The sequence below is a fragment of the Asparagus officinalis genome, chromosome 8 (genome assembly GCF_001876935.1).
Source record: "Asparagus officinalis chromosome 8, Aspof.V1, whole genome shotgun sequence".
Taxonomy (NCBI): Eukaryota; Viridiplantae; Streptophyta; class Magnoliopsida; order Asparagales; family Asparagaceae; genus Asparagus; species Asparagus officinalis.
This window is the reverse complement of record NC_033801.1, coordinates 126,650,544-126,678,304: the sequence shown is the minus strand read 5'-3', so window position 1 is coordinate 126,678,304 and position 27,761 is coordinate 126,650,544. Positions and strand designations below refer to the sequence as shown.

The window sequence follows — 27,761 nt, the reverse complement described above, 5'->3', positions numbered from 1 at the left end:
TCAACATCTTCTGCAAGTAGCTCTTCTGTGTAAGCTTCAATTTCCCCTTCACCCTGTCTCGCTCGATCTCCATACCCAATATCTTCTTTGCCTCTCCAAGATCCTTCATCTCAAACTCGGATGATAACTCCTCTTTCAGCTTTCGAATAGCCGAAGAATTCCTGGAAGCAATAAGCATATCATCAACATATAAAAGCAAATATATGAGCTCACCATCCTGTAGCTTGTGCATATAAACACATGGGTCATATGGGCTCCTCGTGTACCCTCGGCCAATCATGAAGCCGTCGAATCTCTTATACCACTGTCTTGGTGACTGCTTCAAACCATAAAGAGACTTCTTCAGCTTACAAACCAAATCTTCTTTTCCTGCAGCTTTGAAAACCTGGGGTTGTGTCATGTAGATCTCCTTATCTAAATCTCCGTGTAGAAAGGCTGTCTTCACATCCATCTGGACCAAATCCAAATCTAACTGTGCCACCAGCGCCAATAAAATCCGAATCGATGAATGCTTCACAACAGGTGAAAATACCTCGTTGTAATCAATGCTCTCAAGCTGTGCATATCCCTTGGCAACCAATCTGGCTTTGAACCGAATGTCCCCAATAGAAGATCCCTCCTTCTTCGTATATACCCACTTACAACCAATAGCTTTCTTACCCTTAGGTAGCTGTGCAAGTGCCCAAGTATCGTTCTTCTGAAGAGACCGCATCTCCTCCTCCATAGCTTCCCTCCACCTGATCGAATCGGGGCTAGACTCTGCCTCCCTGAATGTGGCTGGAACCATAACGTCAACGACCTCCACTGATAATACATATGCAACCATGACATCATTATACCTAGCTGGCCGACGAATCTCTCTCCTCGGTCTATCTGCTGCAATGGACCTCTGAACATGACCCTGTTCATGAGTCCCATGATCTACTGTATCCTGTATCTGCCCGTCTGCCATCTCATCTCCTCCCAGTGTCACCTCTATAGGAGCCTCAATGGATACAGTGCTCTCTGGAGTGGGTGGAGTCACATCATTCTCCACATGCTGCGATATCTCTCCTGTCTGGTCTCCCTCCACCTGCTGAGGTCCTCGAGGCCTCATCATGTACGCCTCGTTAAATGTGACATCTCTGCTAATAACTATCTTCTTGTCATGTGGATCCCATAACTTGAAGCATTTGACTCCATCTCTAAATCCCACAAAGACTGCTTTCCTCGCTCTCGGATTTAATTTACCATCACTGACATGATAATAAGCTGGACACCCGAATATCCGAAGCGACTCATAGTCACTAGGGCTGAGCACGGTTCGGTTCGGGTCGGTTTTTACCAAATTTTGAACAACCGAACCAAACCACATATAATTCAAAACCGAACCGAACCGTTGCAAGTCGGTTCGGTGCGGTTCGGTTCGGTTCTAACTTCATTTTCAGAATGACTTAAATAGTAGACTTGGCAAATGCTAAATCAAATAGAATATATCGTGACGGGTAAGGGATTCCATGAATATTAAATAGTAGTATTTCGGGGGTTGCGGTCTTAATTTGGAAAAACAATAGGGAAAAAAGGAACAAAATCATCATCCATGAAAACATATATACCAGAAAACAAATTAAGGATCGTTATCAAAGCACAAACTCAGAAATCATAAGAGAATAGGAGTGCATAAATAAACAGAAAAGTGATAGGCCTATATCTCAACTTACTAGCTGCTGCATCCAAGGAAGTAAATCAAAATTAAAGAATAATCGCAGTCAGAAGCTTGAAGAAGAGCAAAAGATAAAGTTTATACCTCGGCCTCGGTGACGACGACGGGTACAAGTGTCCCCCCAAAGCCGGAGACAAATCCTGAGCCTGAGGAGATGTTTCAGCCTCAGCCATGAAGACTACGGAAGTGAGGAAGAGGAAGAGGAAGCGAGAGAGGTGGACCATGGAACTGATGAGTGAGAGAGAGTGAGAGAGAGGAACTGAGGATGCGGCTGGGAAAAGGGGAAGGGAAGTTTAGGTGTTTAGGGTTTGAGAGTTTGAGACTTTGTCTTTGAGGATGGGTCGGGTTTGAACAGAATGGGTATTTAGACCATGGGGTATTCGGTCGGTTCGGATCGGTTCGGGTTGAAAAGTTTTCAACCCGACCCGAACCGCCCTACTCTTAAAATCGATTTTTTCGGGTCGATTCGGGTCAGTTCGGTCGGTTTTTTCGGTTTGGACCGAACCGTGCTCAGCCCTAATAGTCACTAGCCACCGAACCAAACCAATGCTCCAAAGGAGTCTTCCCGTCTATCGCAGTGCACGACAACCTGTTCACGAGATGGCTTGCATAAACTAACGCCTCGGCCCAAAAGGATTTAGGCAATCCACTCTGCGTCATCATACACCGCACCTTCTCCAGCAAGGTACGGTTCAATCTCTCAGCCACCCCATTCTGTTGCGGTGTCTCTCGAACTATGAAGTATCTTCTAATGTCGTGATCCCGGCAGAACTGTAGAAACGGATCACTCTTGTATTCTCCACCGTTATCTGAACGTAGAGTCTTCACCTTTCTACCTGTCTGCAGCTCCATTTTCTTCTTCCACTCCACAAAAATATCCAGGACCTGATGTTTATGCTTCATCGGGTATACCCAATTCCTCCTGGAATAATCATCAATGAAAGTGACAAAATAGTTGGCCCCACCAAGAGATGTGTTCTTGGAAGGACCCCAAACGTCTGTGTGAATATAATCCAATGTACCTAGGGTGTTATGAACAGCGGTGCCAAACTTCACTCTAGTCTTCTTCCCAAGTACACAATGCTCACACAATTCCATCTTGCAGGTCTTAGCACCTTTCAATAGCCCCTGTTTAGCCAATGACTGTAGGGACTTATCTCCTGTGTGTCCAAGTCTCATGTGCCATAAGGTGGTAGTGTCCTCCTCTGTAGTGATAGAAGCTGCCAGACCCCCTGTAACTGTCTTGCCCTTCAAGTAGTATAGGTAGTTTTCCCTGACACCTCGCATCACCACCATAGAACCCTTCGTGACCTTCACTGTAGCATCCTCTAAGATCACTCGATATCCTGCTGCCTCCAAAGTCCCAAGAGAAATGATGTTCTTTGTCAACTGCGGCACGAACCTCACTTCCTTCAATTCCCTCACTACACCATCATGCATCCTGATCCGGACTGAACCAATACCACCAATAGGGCATACGTAATCATTACTCATGGGCACGACATCCCCTCTTTCCAGCTCCTTAAAGCTAGAAAACCACTCCCTCTTAGGACAGATGTGATATGTAGCTCCCGAATTCATCATCCACTCCGTGGAATCCGCATAGCAAACCGACGGTAAAGCAGGGCATGAATAGCCTGAAGAATCTGAATCTGAATGCTCACCAATAGCTTTTGTAACATTCACTTCTGAAGCTTGTGCAGCTTTCCCCTTATTCTTCCCGGCTTTTTCTTTCCACTTTGGGCAGTCAATCTTCCAATGTCCTTCTTCTTTATAATACCGACATTGATTTCTACCAACACTCTTATAGGCACTCTTATTCTTTGACTTTGAGCGGTTGAACTGACGACGGTTTGGATCTCGGCCTCGAACTGCTAATGCATCTCCCGATGCCTTCTCGGAGGGTTCACCATCACTATTCCTCAACTCATAGTTCATCAAAGCTGAGGTCACCTCCTTGTAGCTAACTGTAGTTCTTCCATTGATCATAGTGAGAACGAACGTACCATAATCATCTTTGGGCAACGAACACAGAAGTAGCATCGCCTTGTCTTCATCCTCAACTATAATATCAACATTGGCCATATCTGAAAGTAACTTAGTGAAATTGTTGACATGCTCCCTGATGGAAACCCCTCTCTTCATCTTGAACTGGTAAAATCTCTTCTTCAAGTGAAGCCGATTCTCAATGCTCTTCGTAAGATATTTCTCATTGAGTGTTTCCCACATCTTCTTCGCCGACGTCTCGTTCATAACATCATAAATAAGATCCGGCGTCAAGCATGACCTAATAACACCACAAGCTCTACTGTTCATCTTTCTCCAAACCTTATCCCCCAACTCAGCGGGTTTCTCTTTTAACTCAAGAGTCTCCTCCAAATTCTGTGCATCCAAGGCATCCATCACCTGGCACCTCCACAATCCAAAATTGATCTTGCCATTGAACTTTGGAACATCAATCTTCGTGTTATTGATGCTCAGACTCTGTATCACCTTTGTTAGAGACGAACCTGACGTGCTTGCATCTCCCATGTTGTCGATCTAGCTCTGATACCAATTGTTGTGCGCGGCGGAAGCTTTCTAGGGCAACACGAACAATAACTCGAACTAAACCACAAACAATATGCAAACCACAATCACAGCAAGAACAAAAAATTTACGTGGTTCGGCAAGTTACCTACGTCCACGGGGCAAGGAGGGGGGAGATTTTTACTACTAGAAATCAAGGGAATACAAATAGGGTTACAAATCTCTCAGACCAAACCCTAAAACAAAGCACTTGATCTCTCAAAGCTCTCCCACAATTGGATGCCACAAATCTCTCTTAGAGGCTGCTCAAAATCGTCCTTCAGATACCCTAACAAATCAGGTTTAGGATATATATAGCTTACAAAACGAAACGGGTCAAAAACTTGAAAGCCCAGCCCAAAACGATGTCAGTCGATCGCCGGGGTCGACCGCGCAGGTCTCGCAGTCGACCGCGCAGGTCTCGCGGTCGACCGCACCGGTCGACCGAATCATCAAACCCGAGAGCAGAAAATCCTACAGTCATCCTCGGTCGACCGCGCCGGTCGACCGCCACCAGATCCGGTCGACCGCACCGGTCGACCGCACCGGTCGACCGCCACCAGCTCTGATTCCCATCAGCTTCGGTGCACGTTTGCGGTCGACCGCGCCGGTCGACCGCCCAACTCTCTGCTGATTTTTCTGAGTTTCTGTAATTTCTTCAACTACCTTACTGTTTAAAGCTTAATTGTCACTTACGGAGGCTGGAACTTTAATTGATATAATAAGTTCAATGCTGCAATTGGACGTCTCATCAGTCTAGTTTTGTATGTATAATGTTTTTTTTTTATTTGCTTCCTTGATATGCAATATAAGATGTGGATGTTACAAAAAGGAATCCAAGGGCCTCTGCCGATCTTCAGCTGAGGAATACTTGTTTTTGCCAAATTAGTTTTTAATAACATTCTTACAACACGTCGATATGTCCGAGTGGTTAAGGAGACAGACTTGAAATCTGTTGGGCTTCGCCCGCGCAGGTTCGAACCCTGCTGTCGACGTTCGTTCTGATCTTTTTATCGGTTTCTTTTCCTTGACTGCATTTACCAACTAAAATATTCCAATCATATAAGTTTCTATGGATGAGCCTATCGCGACTCCATTGTCGTCTAGTCCGGTTAGGATACCTGGCTTTCACCCAGGCGACCCGGGTTCAAATCCCGGCAATGGAAGTATTATTTTTCTTTTTTTGTTTTTCCAATTCCTCCCAAGTCCCACACTTAAAATTCTAATAATCTAACTAATAGAAAATGTTTTTTATATTGCCCTTTTGTTTCATTACCAAAGTCTTGAATTTCAAGAATAAATTAAAATTTGAAAGCTAAATTCCAAGGTTACAGCTTCTACCTTTTTTTTTTATGGAAAAACTTATCTGGTCAGAATTTTTTTTTTTTGGAGAGAAAGGATGGATTACTGTTAATCTTAACAGTAATCCAGCCAGCTAAATTAATCCAAACTTGGTTGTAATCTTAACAGTAATCCAGCCAGCTAAATTAATCCAAACTTGGTTGTTACATGACTATGCACATTCCCAACCAATAAGAATGTGCATTTGAGTTCATACAGAGCTTACAACCAAAAAACAAACTTCTGTTTCCCCACAAATACAACCAAAATCAGCTCTATCAAAAGAAAACTGACAACAACTACTACTACAAAAGAGTAGTCCATATGAACAAAGTTTTTAACCAACATAAAACAGAACCAGAATATAGAAATCATTCCAGTTGAATCACTATGTTCTCAATCCTGTTCTCCGTAGACTGAACATCAGCAGCTCTTTTCCTCCTCCTCTCTTGAAGTCTGGCAAATCGATCAGATAAAGGTTTAGAACCTAACCAAAAAGATGAATAAATCAGAACTTTGTTGAAAACCTCCAGAGCTCTCTTCTTCTTGCTTGAAAAAATTCTGTCATTTCTTTCCTGCCAAATACTCCAAATAAGAGAACATAAAATAACGTCTCTTTCCACATTCCATTTAACTCCCTTATCCATATTCCAATTGATCCAGATATCCCTTAGGGAATTCAACTTGAAATCCTTATCAATGTTCAGTTTATGTTGAATAGATCTCCATGTGGAGTATACAAACTCACAGTCTACAAAAAGATGGTAATGATTTTCCTCCTCTTTAGAACATAAACAACACATTAAATCCACATGAATACCTTTTTTTTCTAGCTTATCTTTTGTATTTAGCCCTTGTCTTAGAGCCAACCAGACAAGAAATTTCACTTTTAAAGGAACAGGAAGCCTCCAGAGATTAACATGGTCAAATCTTAAACCCCCATCAATAAGAAAGTGATAATAGGATTTAACTGTAAATTTACCTTTAGTATCCCAAATCCATTTTCTCCTGTCCTCCCTTTGTTCAAAATTAAAATATCTGATATCAGTCATCAACTTGCAGTATTGAAGAACATAATTTCCAGTCAATTGTCTACTAAATTGAATACTCCATGTCCATTCATTATTCACCTTCTTTCTCACCTTACTGATAGTTGCATAAGGAAAAGAAGTGACATTGAAAAGAGAGGGATAAACTGAAGCAAGGGTAAAAGAACCTACCCATTTATCAAGCCAAAATAAGGTTTGATCTCCTTTTCCCACATCCACCATAGTACTGCATAAAAAACTTTCAATATTATCAAAACAATTTCTCCAAAACTGTGTTAAAATATTTCTACCAGAATAAAAAAATTCTGTCCAATTTTTCCTCTCAAAGTATTTGTAAAAACTAATCTGTTTCCATAATTCCAGTTTATTATCAAACCATTTCCAGCACCATTTCCCCAACAAAGCCTTATTCATAATTTTCAAATTTACAATCCCCAAACCTCCATATTGCTTAGGTCTACAAACCTCCTCCCATTTGACTAAATTAGAAGAGCCTTTATGATCAAAAGAGCCAGTCCACAAAAATCTTCTCCTCATTTTATCAATTTTTTCTATAAGCCACTTAGGAAATAAAAAGAAGGATAGCCAAAAAATTAGCATAGAAGAAAGAACAGAATTCACTAAAACTAATCTTCCCCCTCTTGATAAAGTTTTTCCTTTCCATAAAGCTAATCTTCTCTCAAATTTCTCAATCAGAGGAGACCAATCTGCTTTTTTTAATTTTCCAGGTCTCAAAGGAACTCCAAGATAAGTAATGGGAAAAGTCTCACTTTTACAATTCAACATAACAGCTAAATTCTGTTGCAAAGAATCATTGTTCTCAAGAGCAATGAGAATACTCTTGTTAAAACTTATTTTCAATCCAGAGGCAAGTTCAAAACAATATAGTATCATTTTTAGCACTGTCAACTGCTCTCTTTTATTTTTACAAAATATCAATGTATCATCTGCATATTGTAAACAACAAATTTTATGAGGCATATTAATTGGACCCAAACCTTCAATAAGAAGAGAATCCACTGCTAAGTTCATCATCCTGGTAAAGGAATCAGCTGCCAAGACAAATAAAAGAGGAGATAAAGGGTCTCCTTGACGAACACCTCTCTTTGACATAATCCAACTCCCAATTTTACCATTAATATCAATGGCAGACATACCTCCTTTTAGACACATATTAATCCAATGTAGCCATTTAGCTCCAAATTTTTTGGCTTTCATAACCTCCAAGATGAAATCCCAGTCTAACATGTCATATGCCTTAACAAAATCCAATTTTAATAAGATCCCTCCTTTTTTATTGTTCTGAAAACAATCATTGATAATTTCCTGAGCTGCTGTAACCCCATCCATCAGATATCTGTTTTTAATAAAACCAGATTGGACAGGATCAATAAGCTTTTCAAGTTTAGCATTCAACCTATTAGTCAAAACTTTAGTAATCATTTTGTATATCACATTTAGAAGACTAATAGGTCTGTAATCATTAACCACAGAAGCTCCATTTTTTTTGGGATAAGCACAATATGAGCATAATTGAGCCTATTAATTTCCAATTTACCTTCATAAAATTCCACAAACAATTTCATAATATCTTTTTTCACTGTTTCCCAAAAGACTTGATAAAACAAGGCTGAAAAAACATCTGGGCCAGGAGATTTATCACCATTCATATCACAAATAGCTTTATGAACTTCATCCTCTGAAAAAGGTTTTTCTAAATCATCAGATCCCCAATCTTCCAAAGGAAACAACTTATTCCAATCCAGTTAACATCTATAAGATTCCTTTTGACCAAAAATCTGATTATAATGATTGGAAAAAATCTGTGCAATCCCTTCTTCAGAACTGACTACTGTATTATTCACTGTAATAGAAGAAAGCAGATAATTTCTTTTCTGGCCATTAGCTATTTTATGAAAATAAGCAGTATTATTATCTCCTTCCTTAAGCCAATGTGCTTTTGATCTTTGTTTCCACATCTGTTCTTCTTGAATTAAGATCTCATTCAACTGAATGGAAATATCATTTTTTTTAACTAATTCATCATCTTCCAAATTTCTATTTTCCTCTATAACCTCCCATTCCAACAACTTATCCAACAACTCTTTTTTCTTCTTTTTAACACTATAAAAGTCAGATTGAACCCATTTTTTAATACATTTTCTAATAAATCTCAATTTGCCAACAATATTTTTTGCTGCAGATGTACTTTTAGGTGCACAATTCCACCAAATAGGTATCCCTTTTTTAAAATCATCAGACTGTAACCAAATCTTCTCAAATCTGAATTTTTTAACAAACTGTTGATTATCCCCACAATCAAAACAAATGGGAGCATGATCAGATAACTGACTGCACAAACCTTGTTGCTTAGAAAAAGGAAAATTATCCTCCCATTCAGAGTTGAAGAAAACTCTGTCCAATCTAGCCATAGAAGGAGCCCTTCTTTTATTAGTCCAAGTAAATTGCCTCCCATGTAAAGGACTATCAATCAGCTCTAATTCATTAATCACCTCCCTGAATTCTTCCATTTCTTTTCTGTAATTCTTTTTACCTTTTCTTTCATCTGCATTTAGGGTGACATTAAAATCCCCCACAACCACCCAAGGTCCTGAAAACCTTGCCTTCACAATCTTAAGTTCTTGCCAAAATAAAACTCTTTCTCTATTATAATGAGGACCATAAACAGAAGAAATGGACCAAACAAAGTCATTTCTCTTATTCTTTAACATAACTGTCAAAACATAATCCCCAGTTAAGTCTTGAATTTTTAACCACTTACTGCTATTCCAACCAATCATAATGCCTCCTGAAGTTCCCACTGAGGGTAAAACAACCCATTCAAACATATTACTACCCAAACTACTTAAAATTCTGTCATCAACATTATTCAACTTAGTTTCTTGAAGACAAATAATCTCAAATTTATTTAAAAGACAAAAATCTTTTACCCCAAATCTTTTTGTACTCAGACCAAGACCTCTAACATTCCATGTAACCAACATGTATGAAGAGTAGAATCTCCTCTTATGAAACAAAGGAAGTAGAGTCTACTCTAACGTAGCTCTCTCCTTCTCCATTTGCCTCACTTTTTTAAAAGGGTCAAACACCCCTTGAGGCTCAAGAATTATAGCACATTTTGAAGCCAAATTCTGCATTTCTTTATTAGATAATGAATCAAACAGAATAGGAACAAAAGAAGAACCCAGGTTAGAAGAATTTTCACCTGATCCACCTGAAGCAGCTCCAATATTAGATCCATTTTTTGAGGCAGCTCTTGCAGAAGCTCTATCCAAAGCAGACATTGGTTCAAGGTCCTCAAATCTGGAACACCTTCTAACATAAGTAATTTTTGAATTAGCATTGAGTTCTTGATCAACTGGAGGCAGGCAATTCAAAGGTTGGATCATAAGCACTTGACTATGCACATTCCCAACCAATAAGAATGTGCATTTGAGTTCATACAGAGCTTACAACCAAAAAACAAACTTCTGTTTCCCCACAGATACAACCAAAATCAGCTCTATCAAAAGAAAACTGACAACTACTACTACTACAAAAGAGTAGTCCATATGAACAAAGTTTTTAACCAACAGAAAACAGAACCAGAATATAGAAATCATTCCAGTTGAATCACTATGTTCTCAATCCTGTTCTCCGTAGACTGAACATCAGCAGCTCTTTTCCTCCTCCTCTCTTGAAGTCTGGCAGATCGATCAGATAAAGGTTTAGAACCTAACCAAAAAGATGAATAAATCAGAACTTTGTTTAAAACCTCCAGAGCTCTCTTCTTCTTGCTTGAAAAAATTCTGTCATTTCTTTCCTGCCAAATACTCCAAATAAGAGAACATAAAATAACGTCTCTTTCCACATTCCATTTAACTCCCTTATCCATATTCCAATTGATCCAGATATCCCTTAGGGAATTCAACTTGAAATCCTTATCAATGTTCAGTTTATGTTGAATAGATCTCCATGTGGAGTATACAAACTCACAGTCTACAAAAAGATGGTAATGATTTTCCTCCTCTTTAGAACATAAACAACACATTAAATCCACATGAATAACTTTTTTTCTATCTTATCTTTTGTATTTAGCCCTTGTCTTAGAGCCAACCAGACAAGAAATTTCACTTTTAAAGGAACAGGAAGCCTCCAGAGATTAACATGGTCAAATCTTAAACCCCCATCAATAAGAAAGTGATAATAGGATTTAACTGTAAATTTACCTTTAGTATCCCAAATCCATTTTCTCCTGTCCTCCCTTTGTTCAAAATTAAAATCTCTGATATCAGTCATCAACTTGCAGTATTGAAGAACATAATTTCCAGTCAATTGTCTACTAAATTGAATACTCCATGTCCATTCATTATTCACCTTCTTTCTCACCTTACTGATAGTTGCATAAGGAAAAGAAGTGACATTGAAAAGAGAGGGATAAACTGAAGCAAGGGTAAAAGAACCTACCCATTTATCAAGCCAAAATAAGGTTTGATCTCCTTTTCCCACATCCACCATAGTACTGCATAAAAAGCTTTCAATATTATCAAAACAATCCCTCCAAAACTGTGTTAAAATATTTCTACCAGAATAAAAAAATTCTCTCCAATATTTCCTCTCGAAGTATTTGTAAAAACTAATCTGTTTCCATAATTCCAGTTTATTATCAAACCATTTCCAGCACCATTTCCCCAACAAAGCCTTATTCATAATTTTCAAATTTACAATCCCCAAACCTCCATATTGCTTAGGTCTACAAACCTCCTCCCATTTGACTAAATTAGAAGAGCCTTTATGATCAAAAGAGCCAGTCCACAAAAATCTTCTCCTCATTTTATCAATTTTTTCTATAAGCCACTTAGGAAATAAAAAGAAGGATAGCCAAAAAATTAGCATAGAAGAAAGAACAGAATTCACTAAAACTAATCTTCCCCCTCTTGATAAAGTTTTTCCTTTCCATAAAGCTAATCTTCTCTCAAATTTCTCAATCAGAGGAGACCAATCTGCTTTTTTTAATTTTCCAGGTCTCAAAGGAACTCCAAGATAAGTAATGGGAAAAGTCTCACTTTTACAATTCAACATAACAGCTAAATTCTGTTGCAAAGAATCATTGTTCTCAAGAGCAATGAGAATACTCTTGTTAAAACTTATTTTCAATCCAGAGGCAAGTTCAAAACAATATAGTATCATTTTTAGCACTGTCAACTGCTCTCTTTTATTTTTACAAAATATCAATGTATCATCTGCATATTGTAAACAACAAATTTTATGAGGCATATTAATTGGACCCAAACCTTCAATAAGAAGAGAATCCACTGCTAAGTTCATCATCCTGGTAAAGGAATCAGCTGCCAAGACAAATAAAAGAGGAGATAAAGGGTCTCCTTGACGAACACCTCTCTTTGACATAATCCAACTCCTAATTTTGCCATTAATATCAATGGCAGACATACCTCCTTTTAGACACATATTAATCCAATGTAGCCATTTAGCTCCAAATTTTTTGGCTTTCATAACCTCCAAGATGAAATCCCAGTCTAACATGTCATATGCCTTAACAAAATCCAATTTTAATAAGATCCCTCCTTTTTTATTGTTCTGAAAACAATCATTGATAATTTCCTGAGCTGCTGTAACCCCATCCATCAGATATCTGTTTTTAATAAAACCAGATTGGACAGGATCAATAAGCTTTTCAAGTTTAGCATTCAACCTATTAGTCAAAACTTTAGTAATCATTTTGTATATCACATTTAGAAGACTAATAGGTCTGTAATCATTAACCACAGAAGCTTCATTTTTTTTGGGATAAGCACAATATGAGCATAATTGAGCCTATTAATTTCCAATTTACCTTCATAAAATTCCACAAACAATTTCATAATATCTTTTTTCACTGTTTCCCAAAAGACTTGATAAAACAAGGCTGAAAAACCATCTGGGCCAGGAGATTTATCACCATTCATATCACAAATAGCTTTATGAACTTCATCCTCTGAAAAAGGTTTTTCTAAATCATCAGATCCCCAATCTTCCAAAGGAAACAACTTATTCCAATCCTGTTGACATCTATAAGATTCCTTTTGACCAAAAATCTGATTATAATGATTGGAAAAAATCTGTGCAATCCCTTCTTCAGAACTGACTACTGTATTATTCACTGTAATAGAAGAAATCAGATTATTTCTTTTCCGGCCATTAGCTATTTTATGAAAATAAGCAGTATTATTATCTCCTTCCTTAAGCCAATGTGCTTTTGATCTTTGTTTCCACATCTGTTCTTCTTGAATTAAGATCTCATTCAACTGAATGGAAATATCATTTTTTTTAACTAATTCATCATCTTCCAAATTTCTATTTTCCTCTATAACCTCCCATTCCAACAACTTATCCAACAACTCTTTTTCTTCTTTTTAACACTATAAAAGTCAGATTGAACCCATTTTTTAATACATTTTCTAATAAATCTCAATTTGCCAACAATATTTTTTGCTGCAGATGTACTTTTAGGTGCACAATTCCACCAAATAGGTATCCCTTTTTTAAAATCATCAGACTGTAACCAAATCTTCTCAAATCTGAATTTTTTAACAAACTGTTGATTATCCCCACAATCAAAACAAATGGGAGCATGATCAGATAACTGACTGCACAAACCTTGTTGCTTAGAAAAAGGAAAATTATCCTCCCATTCAGAGTTGAAGAAAACTCTGTCCAATCTAGCCATAGAAGGAGCCCTTCTTTTATTAGTCCAAGTAAATTGCCTCCCATGTAAAGGACTATCAATCAGCTCTAATTCATTAATCACCTCCCTGAATTCTTCCATTTCTTTTCTGTAATTCTTTTTACCTTTTCTTTCATCTGCATTTAGGGTGACATTAAAATCCCCCACAACCACCCAAGGTCCTGAAAACCTTGCCTTCACAATCTTAAGTTCTTGCCAAAATAAAACTCTTTCTCTATTATAATGAGGACCATAAACAGAAGAAATGGACCAAACAAAGTCATTTCTCTTATTCTTTAACATAACTGTCAAAACATAATCCCCAGTTAAGTCTTGAATTTTTAACCACTTACTGCTATTCCAACCAATCATAATGCCTCCTGAAGTTCCCACTGAGGGTAAAACAACCCATTCAAACATATTACTACCCAAACTACTTAAAATTCTGTCATCAACATTATTCAACTTAGTTTCTTGAAGACAAATAATCTCAAATTTATTTAAAAGACAAAAATCTTTTACCCCAAATCTTTTTGTACTCAGACCAAGACCTCTAACATTCCATGTAACCAACATGTATGAAGAGTAGAATCTCCTCTTATGAAACAAAGGAAGTAGAGTCTACTCTAACGTAGCTCTCTCCTTCTCCATTTGCCTCACTTTTTTAAAAGGGTCAAACACCCCTTGAGGCTCAAGAATTATAGCACATTTTGAAGCCAAATTCTGCATTTCTTTATTAGATAATGAATCAAACAGAATAGGAACAAAAGAAGAACCCAGGTTAGAAGAATTTTCACCTGATCCACCTGAAGCAGCTCCAATATTAGATCCATTTTTTGAGGCAGCTCTTGCAGAAGCTCTATCCAAAGCAGACATTGGTTCAAGGTCCTCAAATCTGGAACACCTTCTAACATAAGTAATTTTTGAATTAGCATTGAGTTCTTGATCAACTGGAGGCAGGCAATTCAAAGGTTGGATCATAAGCACTTATTTCTCTTTATCTTCATTAAAATTCTCCTGTGATATCTCTGGCATCCAAACATTATCATCCTTATCCTCACTAATTAAAATCTTCTTTCCCTTTATCTTTCTTCATCTTAGAAAGCACAGGAGATAAATGCTCCTTTGCTTCCACATCATCCATCATATTAACAATCTCCTCTACAACCAGCAATTGGTTTGAGAAATTACCTTCACTCACCATAATAGCTTTTTCACAATCAATCTCCCTGAGACTTTCCTCCTCATTATGATACTGATCTGGAATCATGACAGACACTTGTTCTTTCATCTCCAGTTCACAATCTTTATCTTTACTCTCTTCAACCCCAAATAACTGCTCTGAAATATCAATATTCTATCTGGTCAGAATTTTGATTTCATCTAAAATGTTAATTACAATGGTACTCCAAAAACTCTCCCGTTTTGGAATTTGGTACCTAGATTTCGTTATGTACTTATCTGGTGCCGTTGTGTTTCCAAAAATGGAACTTTTGATACACTATGTTTGAGATTGTCACACGTAACAAGTATATAATCTGATACTTTTGCACGCATGTGGTTATTATATACGCCTCCAAAAACGGATTGAGAAGTTATTGTGGACATTTGGAAATAAGATGTGTCATTGATAAGTTTGTTGGTTAGATTTAGATTACGAGCTTATTGTGTACCCTCATTTATATTTTTGCACATGTGTAGTTATTATAAATGCTCCAAAAATAATTGTAAAAATCTAAACTATGACGTGTGAGTGCAGAATTTATTACTTCTTGTGGTCAATTTTGAGATTGGATCAAGTGAAATAAGGTAAACAAGTAAAATAAATTACACGATATTAGAAATACATTCCACTAATATTCCAGCCTTTTGAGTTTTTTGGTCTCCACAGGTCTAAATTTGCAAATGCCAAATTTCACATGACCTTCGCTACAAAACTCCCCTCATCCGGAAGAGTAAAAAGCAAATAAAGAAGCTAACTTATTAAGACCCTGATAATAATAAACAAACAAAACAAAACAAGCAAATAAATAAATAAATAAATATGAAAAAAACCAAATAAAAAAAATCAATTATTAAAAAAAAGCAAAAACTATTACCGACCTTTATCCTTTTTCCCCCAATTTCTTCTTCCCGAAAAAAGCCATGAACGAGGACCAGTCGCCGTCGCTAGGGTTTTCGCCATAATCCGTATCCGTAAGTTTTCTCTCTTCCTTTTTCTCTTTCTCTCTCTAAGAACCCTAACCCTAACCCTAACCCTAACCCTAACCCTAACCCTAATCGATCCTTTCCTTCTTCAGGTCCCAAAACTACGGTAGATTCACGCCATTTTTATTCCAAAACTAGGGTTTTCTCAAAATCTCCATTTTCTCCCAAATTAAGAAGATTTCGAGCCCCAAGTCGTCGTCTTTCAGCTCAAGGAATCGAGGAATTGTTGCCAATTTCATTCCCCCGCATCTTCTGAAACCCTAAATCCCCATTGATTTTTTTGGGGTTTGGATGATAATGTGTATGCTTTGCGTGGTCCATAGGTGGTCTCGTCGAGTTGCTACAATGCTCCCTTGGCTTGTTATCCCCCTGATACTCATCTGGGCTCTGTCCCTGCTCTTGCCCCCAAATTTTCGTTTTGAGATCACGAGCCCTAGATTAGCTTGCGTTGTTGTTCTTCTAATAACCCTAGTATGGTACGAGATCTTGATGCCCATGCTGTCTACATGGAGAGCTAGGCGCTCTGCCCGCATTAAAGAGGAGAGGAGGACCCAGGCCATCGAGCTTCAGAAGCTGAAGAGGTTAGCTACCCGGAGGTGTCGTAATTGTTTTACCCCTTATAGAGATCAAAACCCCGGTGGGGGGAAATTTATGTGTAGTTATTGCGGGCATATTTCGAAAAGGCCTGTTTTGGATTTGCCCGGGTGGCAAGATTGGTCTGGGGAGTCAGTTTCAGGGCCACCGAGGTTTTGGGTTAATGGTGGTCGTGGTGGTGATGAGAGATGTTTGACGGAGAAATCGTATTCAGGAGTGTTGGTTTTCGGGTGTAGATTAGTGGGCTCGTTCTTTTTGAAAGTGAGGTGGGTCTGGAGAAAGGTTTTCAGGGTTGGATCAGGAGAAGATGATTCATTGAATGGAGAGGGTAAAGGATTGTCTAATAAGAGAGGAGAGAATGGAGGGAGTTTTCAGGAGAGCAGAGGAGAGAGAGCTAGAAGAAAGGCTGAGGAGAAGAGGCTGGCTAGGTTGGAAAGGGAGATGTTGGAGGAGGAGGAGAGGAAGCAGAGGGAGGAGGTTGCTAGATTGGTGGAGGAACGGAGGAGATTGAGGGATGAGAAGTTGGAAGCGGAGAGATCACGGTCAAAGACGTTGGGTGTTGATGGGGAAAGAGATAGTAGGAGGGAGACAGAGCGGAGGAGGCGTGAGAGGAGGAGGGAGAAAGATAAAGGGTCAAGTAAGAGTAATTCAGATGGGGAAGATCTTGAGAAGAGGACAAGCAGAGAGAATGAGAAGAAGCGGGATTTTGATAAGAAGAGCCAGATAGAGAGAACAAAGGCTACTGCAGAGAGTTTAAAGTCACAATCGTTGGAAGGTAACGGGAATAAGGTGGTAGGGAATAAGACCAGGTACTTTGATAGGATGAAAGGAACTCTTTTATCATCTTCTAGAAGTTTCAATGGTTCATCATTTTTTGGGAGGAATGCTCAGACTGCTGTCACTGTTACCAAAGTTAGTAAACCTGCAGGTGGGTTCATAGATAATGGTCAGAATTCTGGGACTAAAAAGGATACTCATTCTTCAGGGAATGCAATTGGGAAATCTACTCCAAATGGAGACCATCGACCTGTGAGTTATTATTTGTTAAAACTGATCGTTAGCGTTCTATTTTTCCTGTCTTAATGAAGCATCAAAGATTTTAATTCCTATTTTTCTATGCATCCTTTTGCTCTTCTACTTTTCTTTTCCAGGTGGAGACGGATGTACTGCCACGAGCAACTGTCCCGAAAAAGTCTTGGCATCAGCTATTTACTCGTTCTTCTGCTGTTTCTCCAGATCCAGATACAAATAGTGTTACATTTGGAAATCCTAATTGGCAACCGGAAGCTAGAAGTGTTCTTGACCAGAAAGCATTTCCTAGTTATTCTGTTGATAATCAATTCAATTTTCGGCGATCATTGCCTCTTGCTGGCTACTCTTCACCAAACTCATCAAATGGAAGTTTGGCTTCAAACTTTACGTCTGACTCTATGTTTCCTCCTATTAAAGAACCAATGCACAACGGATCAGTAGAGGACTCTGAGCTATTTGAAGACCCATGTTATGTTCCAGATCCTCTATCATTACTAGGGCCTGTATCTGATCAACTTGACAAATTCCCTTTGGACCTTGGGAATGGATTTATTGAAACGGGTAAGGTGGAGACTCCTCGTGTTCTCAAGAATGCATGTGCTTCAACCGAAGGGAGCAAGCCTTCACCTATTGAGTCCCCTCTCTCCAGGTCACGAGATGAAAGACTAGTTTCATGTACTCCAAAGTCCCAGAAGTTGCATTCTTCAAAACCAGATGAATTGAATGACATGCAAGGGACACGAACATGGCAAATGTGGGGCACCCCATTGGCTTGGGATGGACTTGGTCTTGCAGATGGACCTTCCAACTGGTTTTCACCTTTGGTACAAAGCAAATCTAACCAAGATGTATCCTGTACTTTGGGTCACAATCCTGTAGTATCTCAAGTTGAAACAGGAATCCCTCTGCCTAGCATACTTACTCCTCGAAAGGCTTCTGTTGGTACTCTCCAGAATGGTGGGACATTCGGTACTCTTGGTCCTGGTTTGTTGAATGGCCGTGATCCGTGGGTCCAGAATTCTCCATTTCCATCACCATTGCCGGTCGATGGAGAAAACCACTTCCTGCCTCTGGATCTCATGGACAATATTGCTCAGAATGAAGTGACATATGGTAGTTCGACTAGTGGAGCAGCTGTACATCATTTTGAGGTGCCTCGAGCTAATGGCTGGTCTAAGTAAGAAACCTATATTCAAATTTTAAAATTTGTTGTCAACTGAATTAGCATTTTGATTCAATGTTGGTCCATCTTTGGTAGCATTTCTATTTTAGAAATTTTGTGAGGGTGGTATTTGAACTCTAGTAGAATTACACATGAATATTCTGACATGGGAGATATGCTTTAGTTAATAGAAAATGATACATTTATATGTTTTTGTTGTATGTTATTGATAGCCATGCCACAACTCATGTTTCTCAAAACCTATCTGAGAATGTATCAGTCATTTAGTTTAAATTGAAAACACCTCTTTGTGCGTATGTTTCTTGTGGACTGGCATTCCTTCTATAAACAGGAAGGTCCCTCTTTAGAATAGATAATTGGACCACTAACTCTGCGAAATTCTAACATGATTTTGTTATAAGGGGACATTGAGTGCAGTTGTACGCGCTGGATCTGTTGAAGAATTTTATTCAGAGAAAAGTATTTAATGTTATGTGTTATTTGAGTGCATTATTCACTATACATCAAAAACTCAAGAGTATTATCCTTTTAGGATCTTTCTATATTATGATATCCTTTATGCAATAGATATATAAATGTATTACCCCTTCAACGATAAAGTGATATTTTTCTTATCATAGTATTAGAGTCATTTTATTAACGCTAGTCCCTCTTTCTTCTTCATTATCCTCAGAGATGCTTAGGGGTTTTTTTCCGCCATCTACCATGGCATTAATGCTTCCCCTTGACGGCTTAAGACATTATGGAATATTTGTTCTTATTTTCTTCAGATTTGTTGGCATTACTGATTTCTTTACATGAGATTACAAACTTAAAAAAGAAACAAAAAACAACACCAACACCCTAACCATCATATGTAGTCTTTTTAAAAAAGGAAGAAAAGAGGAGCTGTTGACCTCGTCACCATTAGTATCCCAATTCCTTGGTCCGCGCCTAGTGGCATGTTTCAATCCATCAAACCCCCCCCCCCCCCCCCCCCCCCAAAAAAAAAAAAGTGGTTCGTTTCGTGGATTTGAGATTGGTTCATTGAAAAATTATTTTGTTGGCTTTTTCGCTAGATCTTCAGATTGACTTAGGTGAAAACGAACAAAATTAACCTGTGTGATGCTATGACATTTGTGTTAAAATAACCAAAAACTTATTTAAGTATTTGTCTAAAAATATATGGAATATCTAATCACTTAAGAAAAACTATAGCATATAATAACAAAATAGGGCAATTAACATCATGTAATGTATATCAAGTTGTTGAAATAGAATGAGTTAAAAATAGACTAAATATCATGAACCCCCTAACTTTGGACGAGTATAAGATAACCCTCCATAGCTTTGAACATATTAAAAAACCCCTTAAGTTTATGGGTTAACAGAAAAAACCCTTTGACTTTGAGATTTCATCAGAATGCCCCCCTAAAGCCCCATCAATTTTAGGGGTGTTCCTGATAATATCTCAAAGTTAAAAGAAGATTTTTTGATAAAATATTAAAGTTAATGGGGGATTTTCTGATAATCCCTATACTTAAGGAGGGTTTTGTATATTTTGAAACTTATGGGGATTATATGATAATTGTCTAAGGTTAAGGTTTTTTTGATATTTAGTTAAAAATAATTTGGTTGAATATTTTGTGTCAAGAGTTATTTTGGAAGTATGGGGTAGCTTTTAGTTTATAGAAAAAACAACATTTTTGGAGGTGGACAATTATAGAATTAAATATGGATAAATTTTATGTTTATATGTTACAAACGTATCTATGATGCCATGACATTAGTGCAATAAAGAAGGCAAACAAATGGTTTAAGCACTTGGTTCAAAATATACATCGCATACATAACAACTTAGAGAAAAGTGGAGAATGTTATAAGATAGTACCTTACGCTGTATATCAAAGTATTGAAATACAAGAGTTATAAAATTAATTTGGAGAAGTAGTTGGGACTAAGTGTGATTTTTGAAAGTTGGTGTAATTTTTAAACACGCAGATGTTAAACTTTGGATTTATCGGCAAAAGACCCATTTTGAAAGTGTAGGAGTTTAACAATAAATGCGGATACAACTTTAGTTTTATAGGCAAAAAATTAACTACAATTTGTGATGCTTTGACATTAGTCTGAAAAAAGAAAAAGGAAAAAAATAATTTAAATATTTAGTTTAAAAATATATTTGATACCTAACCACTTAGCTGCAAGTCATAACGCATTATTAAAAATTATCTACGATTGGTGCTTTGACATTAGTGTGAAAAATGGAAAATAGAAAAAATGATTTAAATATTTAGTTAAAAAATACATTATATGCCGAGCCACTTAGTTGCAAATTATAATGCGACATGGCAACTTGCACCGCATAATAAATTGCTTAAATATAAACTAGATATAAAAATAACTTATGGGGGTAAAAGTTTGAGTTCATAGGCAAAACCTTTTTAGAAGTACATAAGTTGAAAAAAATAGAATAAAATGTCCGGTGAAGTATTTCGTGTCCAAGAGTGAGTTTAGACGTTGAGGGATTAAAAATAAATGGGGGTGAGACTTTGTGTTTATAAGTAAAAGCGGGTTAATTTGAAAATAGTGGGTGTAAAAATTTGAATTTATAGGCAAAAGAAACCTTTTCATTATAACTCATATTATATTATTTTATTTAATATGGAGTATTTTGTTCTTTGAGAGGAAAAAAAAGAGTTCTTTTTGAAAGTTGGCAGGCTTAAAAATAAATTGGTTATAAGTTGAGTTTATAGGCAAAATGCCCTATATTTAGATCCCTACTTTAGTCTATATGCTAAAGTTAGGTGCACTGTAGCTTGCACAAGCCTACACTAAGGTCTAAAAAAAATTTGTGAAAGAGACGAGAATTGAGCCCATGACCTTCTCTTGAAGGGTAAATGGTCTAACTAAATGAGAGACTCGCTGATGGAGAGCGGTGCAAGGGCTTCGATCTGAAGGCAAGAAATCGACGACGACTTGGAGGCATGGGTTAAAATCTATGATGAAGAAGAAGACTACTAAGATGAACAGTATGTGAGTATTGTTCATGGTTGAACAATAGCTTCTTTTTTTTAATGTGGATGTGTTTTAACTGGTTGGATGGTGGTGATTCTTTTAGAGGGAAAATGAGTGGTGGATGATCGAGATGGATAATTGAAAGAGAATTTTATTATGTACTAGGCATCACTCCTAGAGGCTCACACCCAAGGGCTTCACACCCCAAAGACACTTCACATATCAATAAGTATTCACATGCTCAAAATTAAACTCAATTTTTTGCTCATCAATATCTTTTCCTCATGAAGGATTATATTTCTTATTTATAGGAAAAGAAAGCAACTAAACACATAAGGAAGTAAATAAAAATCATAATAAAATCAAAACTAACAAAACTAAAAGATGCAATCAAATAAAATCCTAGCTAAAATAGAAAGAGATTTCAAAATCAAATCCTAAAGAAATTCTAACTAAAAAGAAGATTACATTGGATCAAATCAAATAGTACTAAAATTAAAATTAAAATCTTATGATAGACGGTCCATGATTGTCCTGCATCCAATCTCCCCTTGTTAAAGAAAGATCGACCTTAAGTTTTATAATGGGAGAGCGTAATCTTTGACTTGATTGGTGAGAAGAATTCTATTGTCGATTGCAAGATCTTCAAGATGAGTTGTAAACCCCGATACTGAGTTAGTGGTGGAGGGTTTGGAATAACGAACTCAATAATCATATTATCTTAAAATTTGCACTGCATATTGATCTTAAGTTTGGATTTTAGGCTTGACTTGAGCTCTGGGTTTGATTCAAGCTCAAGCGTTAGATCGACATGTTGCTTTGTTTTTGGTTCCAACTCTTGTTTAAGCTTAGGCTCTGGATCTATCTTTTGATTTTCTTCTTTTGACTATAGTTCAGACTCTCACTCTACATTGATCTTTTGATCTACATCTGATTCTGGCTCACGCTCAGACTCAGGCTTTGGTTCTTGATTAAATTTTTGATTTTACTCTGCTTACTCGTTTGACTCAAGTTGAGGTTTCGGATCTGGATTGAAATTAAATTTTGATTGAAGTTCCACCTCTGACCGGGGTTGAGGAATTTGTGTGGCTTTACTTCAATTTGAAAAGAAATAATATCTTCTAGATAATAGATTAGATTACTTTCTCTCCAAAAGAGCTTTCATAGTTGTCCATGAACAGATATTTGAATGATAATAATTTCTATACCACTAATATTTTGCCTCTCTCTTTAGCCTACACTCAGCATATAAATACATTTTCAGTTTATACATATCATAACTAGAAAATATATTTTCTATATTGAAAATCTAAACGTCAAATTCATAAAGCTTCTCATATCCATCAAATCCATTAAAATAGGCTAGGGTACCAAATTTAAGTGGATTAAAATCATACCTCTGTGAAAGAGGTAGCTGTATTTTACCCCTGATAACTGTGGATCCTTCGGCTCTGATACTAAATGATGAGGAGCGACGCGAGGGCTTCGTTCTGGAGGCGAGAAATCGTCGACGACTTGGAAGCATGCGATTAAAATCCATGTCTTAGAAAAAGACAACCAAGATGAACAGTACGACTATTCACGATTGAACAATAGCTTCTTTTTTTAATGTGAAGGTGTTTTGACTGATTGGATGGTGGGGATTCTTTTGGAGGGGAAATGAGTGGTGGATGATCGAGAAGGATAATTGAAAGAGAATTGTAATAGGTACTAGGCATCACATCTAGGGGGCTTCACACCCAAGGGCTTCACACCCAAGGGCTTCACACCCCAAAGACACTTCAAATATCAATAAGCAATTCACATGCTCAAGATTAAACTTAATTTTTTATTCATCAATATCTATTCCTCATGGAGGATTACATTTCTTATTTATAGGGAAAAAAAGCAACTAAACACATAAAGAAGTAAATAAAAATCCTAATTAAATCAAAAGTAACAAAACTAAATGATGTAATCAAATAAAATCCTAGCTAAAATGGAAAGAGATTTCAAAATCAAATCCTAAAGAAATCCTAACTAAAAAAAAGGACTATATGGGATCAAATCAAATATTACTAAAATTAAAATTAAAATATTCTGATGGATGACCCATGATTGTCCTGCATCACTCGGCAATTGTAATTATTTAGGAAACGATATGTATATACTAAAAGCTATTGGCTTTTATACTATAGAATGAACAGTATAAAGCCCAATAGCTTTAGTAGATAGATAACAGTAAATTGTTCCCTTGTTTAGTTTGACAGATTTGGAAACTGGTTCAGATGAAAATTGTTATGTTTGTTTGATTTGGCCGTAGTGTTACTGTGTTAGTGTTGGAAATTGTATGTCGGGAATTAGATGATTGCATATAGAGAATTAGATGTGTTAGTGTTAGTTTTACTGTGTTAGTGTTAGTTTGTTCTTTTGTTCGCGTTGATTGTGATAGTATGCAAATTGTATGGTTGGGAATTAGATGATTGCATATAGAGAATTAGATGTCTGGACTCTGGTTGAAGGTTAAAGATTGTCTTTTGGGACTGTTACTCTGACTTGGTAGAAATTGGATCTTTTGACGGAAGTCAGCTGAAGAAGAAGCTTGGGCATGAGTAAGTCATTGGACAATTTTGTTGGGTCGTTGAAAAATTGCTGGAATTAGATTGCAATGCTGTACAAGGTTGTAGTTTCATTTTTCAGTTTGAGATTCTTTTTTCTCTTGGTGATTTATCTACCACAAGAGTATGAGATGACCAGACTCCCGACAATTACTCTTGCATGACTCTATTTGTTACAGTTTGGCTTGTTTAGTAGAGGCTGATGGGAGTGCCAATTTAAAAGAGAAATAGTAGCTTAAAATTAGCTCCTACTAGTCGCAACAAACCTAGAACATATGCTTCTTGAATTGGGCTATGAGATGGCTCACACACAACCAAACAACATCAAGAAGGAAAAACCATAAGTGTTAATCTGTTGGTTCGCTACATGAATCTTTTTTTCCCTTCTAGCTATTAAGGTTATCTCAGTTAACAGATGTCATATCTTAATTACTAGATCCTACTCTGTGTTCTTCTAGACCTGTATCTAGTTATCTATGTTCCATTGCCTACGTAATCTTCATACTATTACTCTGAACTGGTGCACTTTGTGCCTTTGTTGCACGTGTTCAAAAACTATGAATGTTTTTCTCCTCCATCATCCTAAAACTACTATTTTCCAATCTTGAAGATGACAATTACGTATAATTTTTGTAAAACATAGTATAACCTAATGCCTAATGTAGCTTAACATGTTTTATCCTACAAAGCTTTTGTTCCAAAAAACTGTGTAAAAAATTATATCGAAGAATTATGAAGCACAATAACAATATACTCTCAGAGAAAATAATAAGGTGCTAAACTGAAACTAATTAACTTATTGAAAACATTGTACATGAATTTGTACAATAAATTATGCAATCCTGGTACCAGAGATAAATGAATGGAATTAATTGGGACATTTTAACGACGGTATATCACCCATGTCTTCAGCTTAAATGGAGAGAGTGTTTTGTAGCGCTCAAAAGACGCACGCTATGGAAACGCCACTTCACAATGTGCATTTTCAGGGAAAATGAAGCATCACACTGACACTGTTTTTACCTCCTGTTTTGTAACGTGAGGCTTCTGTTGTGTTAGGTTACACAAAACCAAGGTGTATAACGTGCTTTTTAAACATTGCTATTTTCTTACAGGTGCACTCATTTTTCACCTTATCTATGTGCTTAGAGAACTATCACTCATGTATCTCATCATTATCAGGTTAGAAAAAGGATTCATGTGCTCACTCTATAACTCACGTAAAGCCTCTACTTTTGTGTGATGAAGGAAACAGGCACAACTGACACATACATGCGTGCAACTTGGGAGTTTATTAATTGGGCATGTTTCAATTCTTGAATAGCTGAATTTTACTTGCTGTATGGTAGATGTGTCCCATTTGCTTGGCTTCTAGAACTTTGATTCTCTTTTATAGCACCGACCTCATTCTAGACAAAAACGTTGTTCCGTCTGTCTACATCCAGTAAATACTAATAACCGTCTGCTCTACTTTCTATTTTTTGCAGGGCAGCAAAGGGTATGACAGAAGTCACAAATTCATCACCACCTGTGAAACCCCCAAACGTAGGCGGCCTCTTTTCGACTGGTCCAGATGTACAGTCAGTCTGGTCTTTTAACCACCAATAGGAGAAAATATAAGCAAGAAAAGCAAGCATAGTTGCTTTTCTGAGGGGAAAGACCTGAAGAAAAACTAGTTTAAATGTAAGTTCTTTTTTAATGAAAATGAGATGGTCATTTGATTAGCATGAATATATATATATATATAGATGCAGCATGAATTCATGCTTCTTGGCCTTCTTCATATAGCATGTTTAACCGCAGGTTTCCTTTTGGGATACGCAAATTTTCAGTTAATATATATAATCACACGTCGGTTAGTGTTCTCTTTCCTGCCTTCCATTTGCATTTTCAGTTGCCAGGGATCCGTCGAGTTGCAGGTTTAGCCAGAGGCTGTTGTTATGTGCATGCCTCTATTGTTTCTGTATTCAGATTTAATAGTTTATCTTGTACTGTATAAATTTTATGGGGTCAACAGACGGTCCTTCAAACTGCCTCTTATAAAGGTATCCAAGAGAGCGTCGACCGATGATCTCCACCGGTTGAAGCTTTTATATGAGATGCGCAAGCTGACTTCGGTTCTAAGTAAACTTCAGTTTCTTTCCCTTTTTTACCTTTTCTTTTTTGGTATCAAGTAAACTAACTCCCCGTTCGAATCCGTGGGTGGTTTTGAAAGGCCAAAAGTTCCAAAAATGATAGTTATTATCCTCCAAAGTTAGTGTTTTGTTATTGGATCCTACAAATAACTAGTATTTCCCGAATAAAATAAAATGCAATGCAAAATCACTTCCCCCCCTCCACACTACGCCAACTGCCTTGAGCACTTGAAAGAACAAACTAAAAACAAAAACATGAGCTCCCGGGACAAGATATTATGTGTTCTAGAAAATTTTTGAAACCATAATGACGATCCTCTGATTGCTATTTCTGATTTTAAAAGAGTCGAAAAGGTTCACTAAGGGGCGGTTATTCGTTCAAGAATGTTGATGTGGACTCGAACAATTGTCCGTAAATCCGACATTCTTGGATTGGAACCGGGACTCGGATTTCATGTGGTTAGAGCTTCAGACTTTTTGACTGAATTTTAATTTTTGTAAGTAAAACTCTTGAACTTTTGGTTTGGATTCTTGAACTTTTGTTTTGGATTCATAGACCAAGGGTCGGATTCTCGGACTAAATTTTAGACTTATGAATTATTTGCATCAAGGGTTTCAAATTAAATTATTATGTTGAATAATAATTATTAACAAAAAAGTATTAATTTGAAAAAAAAACCACTCTCATTTTGATTCACGGATGACAACAACAAAACTAAATAAATATTGTAATTCATTTTAAAAGTTCAAACGAAATGTATGTAATATAGTATTAAATATTTGAAATATTTGTATAAATGAACGTATATAAGTTAATATTAAATATTAAATATATTAAGTAGTATTAAATATATTTCATTTTAAATAAAATTAAATAAATATATAGAAGTTGATTAAAAATATTTTAAAATTAAATACATTCAATGTTAATATATAATAACTTACAAATATGAAATATTGTAAAATAAAATATATTTAATTTGAAGTATATTAAATATTTAAATAAGTAAAGAAAAGAGGAGAGAGGAAATCCACATAATAACATCACAATCCATAAAATTTAACTAGGATTTTTTATTAAAATTTTTTTTATTAAAAACTATAGAACTGAAATGGAGTGTGGGTTTTGAATACCACGTCCTAATAACAATCCTAGACGACTAAGAGCATCTCCAACATCTTCCCCAAAAATTTCTCCAAAATGGGGAATCAAATGTCATATTCTCCAAATTATTTTTGCTCCAACTCCAACAGCTTCCCCATTTTGAAGAATCATGCATTTATTACAATAATAAAAATATTCTACATCTTTGACTAATAAATAATAAATTATTTATTATTTTGAAGAATCCCCATTTTGACCAAATTATTTATTATTATAATGAGGAGATGGAGTTGTTTTTTGTGGGTTGAGTCTAGAAGAACGTGAAAAAGTGCTTCCCCAAATATTTGCAGAATACTGCAGATTTGGGGAAGACTCTCTATTTTTTCTCTCCTATCCCCATTTTGGGGAATGAGATGGGGAATCTGTTGGACCCAAAAAAAGCTCAAAATTCTCTAAATTTTAGAATACCAAGAAGATGGGGAAGCTGTTGGAGATGCTCTAAGAGCAGGCATTTATCAATCGGGTC

At 36.8% G+C, this 27,761-nt stretch overlaps 1 protein-coding gene and 2 non-coding genes across 5 annotated transcripts; all 3 read left to right on the top strand.

Annotated features, from left to right (window-relative positions):
• On the top strand, positions 5,184 to 5,265 carry TRNAS-UGA. Its single transcript has one exon. It is a non-coding gene; the product is annotated as a tRNA-Ser (tRNA).
• TRNAE-UUC lies at positions 5,363 to 5,436 on the top strand. Its single transcript has one exon. It is a non-coding gene; the product is annotated as a tRNA-Glu (tRNA).
• LOC109851406 (stress response protein nst1-like) lies at positions 15,465 to 25,778 on the top strand. Of its 3 annotated transcripts, none has more exons than XM_020421521.1 (4): positions 15,465 to 15,580; positions 15,685 to 17,215; positions 17,338 to 18,395; positions 25,483 to 25,778. In XM_020421521.1, exons 2-4 carry the CDS (start codon positions 15,884 to 15,886, stop codon positions 25,601 to 25,603), a joined length of 2,511 nt encoding a protein of 836 aa, XP_020277110.1. In that variant the 5' UTR covers positions 15,465 to 15,580; positions 15,685 to 15,883; the 3' UTR covers positions 25,604 to 25,778. The 3 variants fall into 3 exon arrangements, with proteins under 3 accessions (XP_020277110.1, XP_020277112.1, XP_020277111.1); XM_020421523.1 differs by having other exon boundaries at positions 15,480 to 15,580; positions 15,916 to 17,215; positions 25,483 to 25,764; XM_020421522.1 differs by lacking the exon at positions 15,465 to 15,580 and having other exon boundaries at positions 15,594 to 17,215; positions 25,483 to 25,764.